The 7,500-nt window shown below is 50.5% G+C and overlaps 1 protein-coding gene across 10 annotated transcripts in view; it reads left to right on the top strand.

Moving 5' to 3' along the window:
* The window catches only part of dop (microtubule-associated serine/threonine (MAST) protein kinase dop), a 235,439-nt gene that overhangs the window by 84,270 nt on the left and 143,669 nt on the right, over window positions 1-7,500 (top strand). For all 10 annotated transcript variants that reach the window (XM_086552674.1, XM_086552680.1, XM_086552673.1 and 7 more), the window contains exon 2: window positions 5,372-6,441. In XM_086552674.1, coding sequence (XP_086408800.1) covers window positions 5,901-6,441 — 541 coding nt within the window. In that variant the 5' untranslated portion in view covers window positions 5,372-5,900. The remainder of the gene's footprint in view (window positions 1-5,371; window positions 6,442-7,500) is intronic.

Genomic DNA, 7,500 nt, shown 5'->3' on the forward strand with positions numbered 1-7,500 from the left:
CTCCGCCTCGTCTGCTTCGTTTGCTTCGCCTGCTTCGTGTTTCCCCTGCTTCGTTTGCTTCGTTTGCTTCGTGTTTCCCCTACTTCGTGTTTCCCCTGCTTCGTTTGCTTCACCTGCTTCGTGTTTCCCCTGCTTCGTTTGCTTCGTTTGCTTCACCTGCTTCGTGTTTCCCCTGCTTCGTTTGCTTCACCTACTTCGTGTTTCGTCTGCTTCGTTTGCTTCGTCTGCGTGGCTACTTCCTGTTTCGTCTGCTTCGTTTGCTTCGTCTGCTTCGTTTGCTTCGTCTGCGTGGCTACTTCCTGTTTCGTCTGCTTCGTTTGCTTCGCATACCGTTTTGCGAGCGCTGGATAAGATAATGACTTTATTTTAATTGTATATACATATTTTTTTATATATTCAATTTAACAGTTGGGTTGTATTTTAAATTGGCGCGCGGGACTTTCGGTGAAATGTTTTTTTTTTCGTTTGCATACACATCGGATGTCGACGCACGTGTGTGTGGTATCTCGTGCGTATGCAAATTAGTCTGAGATGTAGCTGGACGTGTGTGTGTGTGTGTGTGTGTGTGTGTGTGTGTGTGTGTGTGTGTGTGTGTGTGTGTTTGTATGTATGTACATGTTTATTTTACGTATGTGTGTGTGTCCCTTGTTTATGTATGATTGTCCAAGTCATTGTGTGGCTTTCGGTTTCCACGACAACGGTCAGGCCACAAAAGGAAGACCACAGTGTCGAAAGTCCTATTCGCCAGATGGGCTTCCAGGGCATTAGGGTCGACACCCCCTCTCTCCCCTCCCTAACCTTCGGAAGAAGCCCCCCACCTCCCTCTCCCGCTCCCTCGCTCTTCCCCCCTTTCATGAAATATTTAAAAGTTTCCCTCCCTACGGTGTTTACCTAAGGAGGAGGAAGTGGAAGCAACAGCAGGAGGAAGGGGAGAGGGAGTGGGAGTGGGAGTGGGAGTGGGGAGTTTGAGGGGGGGACGGGTAGGGAGAGAGAGAGGGGGAGGGGGAGGGGAAGTTGGAGGAAAATTAAAAGAAAAAGATAGAAGAGAGAAAGAGGAGGAAAGAGGAGAAAGAAAAAGAGTAAAAAAAGGAAAAGAAAAAGAAGGAACAAAAAGAGGAAAAGCAATATCTTAAAAAAAAAAGTTGAATGAGAAGGAGACAGGGGAAAGAGAGGAAGAGGAGGAGGAAGAAAAAGAGCAGGAGGAGGACCAAGGAGAGGAAGGACTTCTTGAAGGAGAGCGCTGTCTCTGAGAGCGGAAGCAGGAAGAAAGGAGAGACGAGAGGGGGGGGGGGTGAAGGGTTTTTTCGCACTTTTCTGTGTTTCCATTTTTTCTTATATTTCATTTTCTAAGTCAATCTCTCTCTTCTTTTCTCTTCTCTCTCCTTTCCTTTCGTTTAATCTCTCTCTCTCTTTCTCTTACTCTTACTCTTACTCTTACTCTTACTCTTACTCTTACTCTCATTCTCACTCTCACTCTTACTCTTACTCTTACTCTTACTCTACTCTTACTCTCTCTCTCCTCTTACTCTACTCTCTCTTACTCTACTCTCTCTCTTCTCTCTCTACTCTCTCTCTTACTCTTACTCCTCTCTCTCTCTCTCTCTCTCTCTCTCTCTCTCTCCTCTCCCTCCCCTCCCTCTCCCTCCTCCCTCTCCCTCTCTCTCTCCTCTCTCTCTCTCTCTCTCTCTCTCTCTCTCTCTCTCTCTCTCTCTCTCTCTCTCTCTCTCTCTCTCTCTCTCTCTCTCTCTCTCTCTCTCTCTCTCCCTCCCTCTCAGTCTCTCCCTCTCTCCTTCTGGTAAACAGGGCAAAAATATAATAAGCTTCATTTGCGAGGAAACGAAGGAACAAACTGAATGAAAATGTGAGAGTAAGTGAGAAAGTAAGTGAAAGTGAGAGAGAGAGAGAGAGAGAGAGAGAGAGAGAGAGAGAGAGAGACTGTGCGTGTGTGTGTGTGTGTGTGTGTGTGTGTGTGTGTGTGTGTGTGTGTGTGTGTGTGTGTGTGTGTGTGTGTGTGTGTGAAAGGGGGTGGGGCTTTAGCGCTGGGATGTTTTGAATTTCAAGGAGGGAGAAAGTGGCATAAAGAGATTTAGAAGGATTCCATTATTTACTTTTTTTTCTCTCGCGGGCTTATCAAACAAAGGAGGATGAGAATCAGAGACAGAGACAGAAACAGAGAGAGAAGAGAGAGAGAGATGGCGGGGGGGGGGGGAAGGCAGGTAGTCAGTCAGTCAGATAAAAGGGAAACAGCAAGACAGAAAAAAGAAAGAAAATATAAAATGAATAGACAAAGAGGAAGAAGAAGAAAAACAAAACAAAAAGCAAATATGAAAAATAGTCCACTATGAGGAGGAGTCGGCGGGGCTGGTGTGGGGGTGAGGGTGGGGGGTGGGGGTGTCGGTGTCAACACCTGTTAAACCAGTCACTCAGGCTCGCGCGTGAGTCAGGTGAATCGTAGGTGGGTGCGCAGTTGGTGGAGGGAAGGGATGGGGCGGGAGGATGGGGAGGGGGAGGGGAAGAAGGGGTTTGACGGGAGGATGAGGAGGGGGGAGGGGAAGAAGAGGAGGGTACTGGATCATGGGGAGGAAGGAGGGGAAGAAGGGAGAGGGGAGATGAAGAAGGGGAGGGGCGGGAGGATGGGAAGGGGAGGGGAAGAAGGGAGAGGGGGAGGGGCGGGAGGATGGGGAGGGGGATAGGAAGAAGGGAGAGGGGGAGGAGGGAAAGGGCGAGAAGAGGGGGAAGGTAGGAGGAAGGATGGGGGGGGAGGGAGGGGAAGAAGACGAGGTGTGATATGGGTCACAGTGCTTATACATATTTGACGTGCTGATAAAAAACGTATAATTTGCATATATATTTTACATGTTGATGGGTCTATGTGTATATGAATCGTGTTATTTATGAGCGTGAAAAGGAAAGGAATGAGGGATAAAGAGATAAAGGGATAAGAGGGATAGGGGGGGTAAGGGGGTATGCGATTTTTGAATCATGTAGGTGTCACGCGTAGGTGAGAAAGTGGGCACACTTCCAGATGTGGCGGAAATACATACGTAACCCCACGTGATGTGGTATGTAGGGGGAAAGAGCGATACCTTTGCCCTTTATGGTAGTGCTTGTAAGCGACGGCAGTGCTTTGGTGACTAATTATGAAAGAAAGGAAAAAAAATGAATTGCGTGGGTGTTTGAGCTTCTAGTCTCTCTTTCTTTCTCTTTCTCTTTCTCTTTCTCTTTCTTGTGTGTGTGTGTGTGTGTGTGTGTGTGTGTGTGTGTGTGTGTGTGTGTGTGTGTGTATGGGTGTGTGTGTTTAAATGAATATTTATGTGTGTGGGATTTGTTTGTAAATTTGCATGTTCTTGTCAAAGCCTATATCTGAACCTATGAAAAGTATTACGCAAATCCCGGAAGTTGACCCGATGTGGGAGGAAGAAGAAAGTGGAATGCGAAGAGCGGGTTTGGAGAAAGGGAAGGGAGGGCAGTAGGTAGGAGAAAGGGAAGGAAAAGAGGGGCTAGATTGAGGGAAAAGGGAAGAGGGAGGGAATAGAGGAGCCACAGTGGAGAGGAGGCAAAGACAACGAATCAAGAGGGAAAGACTTAGGGGAAGGGGGAAGGTCCAAGAGGAAAGAATAAGGGAAAGGAGGAAGGGGAAGAGGAGCGTGGAAGGCGAAGGCGAAGGGGAAAGGGAAAGATACAGAAGAAGGGGAAAATAACTGCGGAAGAGGAAGGGGAAGATGCAAGAAGAGGGATAGAAGGGGAAAGAGGAAGGGGAAAGGTGCAATGAAAGAAGTACAAGGGGAAGGGGAAGCTGTAAGATGAGAGAAAGGGGATGGGAATGGGGGTAGGGGTGGGGATGGGGCGGGGAGGGGATGGGGGTAGGAGGATTCTTCCCCACGTGCGGTCTACACCGGCTCGTCCCCAAAGGACCGGCTCGGCGAGAGTACCGAAGGGATAACGGGGGGCTGCCGGTCGCGTTACGCAGGTCGAGAGAGGTCATGGGGTCAAGTGACGCTTCCCGCCGCATCGATCTCACCGAGGAAGTGATTGGCCTTGATTGGTTGACTGGCTTGCTTGGGTGTTTTGGTTGATTGCATCGCTCGAATGCTTGGTCGGTTGCCACGGCTTGATTTAGTGTTTGCTTGAGTGCTTGTTTGGTTGGCTTGTCTGTTTCACTGAACTTGAGTGTATCGTTACTTCTGTTGATTCTGTGCTTGCTTGTATTTGTTTGTTTACCTCCATGGCCGATTGTGTACCTGCTTGTTTTTATTTATTTATTTTTTTTATATTTTTAAAAGTTCGTCTATTGTTTATTTCCCATTCTGATTGGCATTCCATTCTTCCGTTTCTTGTTTATGTGAGGTGTTTGTTTGTACATTTTCTTGCCTTCTCTTTCTCCCCCTCCAACACCTTTCTCTTCCTCCTCCTCCTCTTCCTCTTCCTCCCCCTCTTCCTCTTCCTCTTCCTCTTCCTCTTCCTCTTCCTCTTCTTCTTCCTCTTCCTCTTCCTACTCCTCTTCTTCTACCTACGCCTTGCTCTCTCCTCCACGCTTCCACGGTGAATTAAGTGACCTCATATTTATACCTGATATTATTATGGACTGCCAAAGTTTAGGTCGTTTTGCTCATGTTTTCTGGGTCGGTTGCGTCGAGGGGAAGGGGGGGGGTGATGGCGGGAGTGGAGGGGGCATTGAATTACGGGGCTGTGGGGGAGATATATATATGTGTGTGTGTGTGTGTGTGTGTGTGTGTGTGTGTGTGTGTGTGTGTGTGTGTGTGTGTGTGTGTGGTTGTATTTGTATTTGTATGTGTACTTCCAAAATTGTCAACCATAGCGCTTTTTCATGAAAATTACCACGTGCGTACACAGACAGTGTATGTATCCACGGACACTTTATAAAACGAATACTTCCACATTAATTAAACGCCCCACATTCCCCTTTTTTCCACGAGAAGAGAGACATAATCCTCGACACATTAATATCAGCCACTGGCGCAAGAGAGATCAAAAAGCCGCGTGTAGTTGTAAATGTCTTTTTAATTAGTTTGGGATTAGCTGAGCGAGGAAATGTCAAGAGTTGACGGCCATTCAGGCGTGATGCTGGAAAGTTCATCTGGGGGGAATTCTGATTTGCAGAAACAAAGCTCAAAGCATTGTCTTCGCCATTTTCTTTCTCTTTAGCACCAACGTTATCTGTATTATCTGTATCTTTATCATCATCGTTGTGATCATTATCTCCATCCTCATATTATCTTTTTTTTTGGGGGGGTATTATTCATTCGAAGCCATTGGTATTCGCCTGTGTTCTATTACGACGCACTTTATTCTTGGATGTGTCTGTGAATACGAATACCCTGCGTTAAAACCAACCTTCCTTCTTAAACAGGTGTTTACAGTGTATAAAACCTAAAACAGAAAGACTTGAATAGAACAAAAAGCTCATTGCATGCAACTGCGGGCGTCCCCACAAGGGCAGCAATGCGCTGTGCCGAGTAGCGTGAGCCGCCCGTCGTCCGCTGTCGCCATGCCGCCCTTCGTTGGCCACGTCGCCCGTCCGCTGCCGCCGCCCCACGCCCTCCGTTGCCACCCTCCGCATCGTGGCTAGAGGTCACGCCCGCGGCTCGCTCCTGCGGGAAGGACTTTGTGAGGGCGGTGCGGGCGCTGCATCCCCAACAGTGGCTTCCTTCCCCCAGCAGTGCCACCCCAGCCCCGTGGCACTTTACCCCCAGCAGCAGTGCCCGAGCGCCTTCAAGACGGCAGCCGAACCCCACATAGTGGCAGTGTACCCGCAGCCGTGGCACTGTCCCCCCGGCGGCGTCAGCGGACCCCCTGCCGTGGCGCTGTACCCCGACGAGTGGCGCTGCACCCCGAGCAGTGTGACGGTGCCCCCGCGCGTGACGCTGTGCTTCCGCGCCATGGCCGACCGCCCGCCCATCATCCGCATCCGCTGCGAGGGCTCGGAGGACGAGTGCTGCTCGTCGGGCGGCGAGGAGGTGGCAGCGCAGTGGGGGGCGGCGCGGCCCGCGGCGCCCGACAAGAGGCACTCCGCCCCCGAGATCAGGATCAACCCCGGCGCGGTAGCGGCGCCGCTGGCTCCTTCCGCCGCCACGGCCGCCGTCGCCGCCAACAGTAGCGGGGGCAGCGGAAGCCAGGCACAGCGCTCGTGGTTGGCACCGCACGCCTCTTTCATGCCCTCGGGCGCCAGGTACTCGCTGCCGCTCATGTCGCGCTCGGCGTCGGGCGACAAGCGGCTGTCTGCGCCGTCGTGCTTGGCGCCGCCGACGCACTCGGCCTACTACCCGACGTACAGCGCCAGCCCGTCGTCGTACTACAGCTCGCGGCGATGCAGCCTCGACGAGGGCATGACAAGCGTGATCGAGGACGCGTGGCATTACCGGCGCCTGTGCCGCCTCCACCGCCGGCGATTCTCCGACACGGCGCGGCTGGACACCCCAGGTAAGGCGCCAGACGGGGACGCAGGCGGGGCTCGCTTGGGTCGCGGGTCCCCCAGGAAAGGTAAAGATCTGGGTCTGACCCGCGGAGGCAGGTAAGAGGTTCCTTTGTTTCTCGGAGTCCGTGAGTGCGGGGCCAAGCGTCTGCCTCGGAGGATCTGATCAGAGGAGATCCACGGTAAGGTTTCTTGATTGTGGTTAAATGTATACATTGTTTTTTATGTATCTACTTTCTTCTGTATTTACTTTCGCTTACTCCTCTGTATTTTCCATCTCCCATACTCTCTTTCCCTTTCTTGTTCCCTCTCTCTTTCTCTCTCCCTCTCTCTTTTTCTCTCCCTTCCTATTCCCTCTCCCTTTCCTATTCCCTCTCCCTTTCCCATTCGTTCTCCCTCTCCCTGTCCCTCTCCCTCTCCCTCTCCCTCTCCCTCTCCCTCTCCCTCTCCCTCTCCCTCTCCGTCTCCCTCTCCCTCTCCCATTCCCTCGCCTTCTCCTCCCTATCCATCACCCTTTACACATCCTTTTTTCTTTTAAATTAGTGCAACCAATCATCCCCATTCCTATATCGGGCTCTCCTTTCACACATCAAGACGAAACAGGCACGTTTTACCCCCGAGCTTTTATCAACTCTCTTTATTATACGTTCGAAATTAGGTTAGTCTATAATGGGCGAGGTGCAAACACGCCGTAACACTGTTAAAGTCTTGGGCAAAACATCCGCCTTCGGATTTGACAGTGTTTTTGAGGGCAATGTTTCTCTTTATGTTTTTGCTTCGGGGATTGATGTGCGCTTATTAGGTTCTCTCTCTTCCTACTTCTTTTTCTTCCTCGCGTGCGTGTGACTGTCTGTATCTCTTTTCTTTTTTTTCCTAACTTCTTCTTTTTTTTTTCTTTCTTTTTCCTCTTCTTTTTCTCTCTTCCTCCTCTTCTTCTTTCTCTTCCTTCTCCTATTCTTCTTTCTCTTCCTTCTCCTTCCTCTTCTTCCTCTCTCTTCTCCTTCTCTTCCTCCTCCTCCTCCTCCTCCTCTCCCTCCTCCTCCTCCTCCTCCTCTCCCTCCTCCTCT

This window comes from Penaeus japonicus, unplaced genomic scaffold, assembly GCF_977035675.1.
Source record: "Penaeus japonicus unplaced genomic scaffold, GWHDUDI00000001_assembly GWHDUDI00000027, whole genome shotgun sequence".
Classification (NCBI taxonomy): Eukaryota; Metazoa; Arthropoda; class Malacostraca; order Decapoda; family Penaeidae; genus Penaeus; species Penaeus japonicus.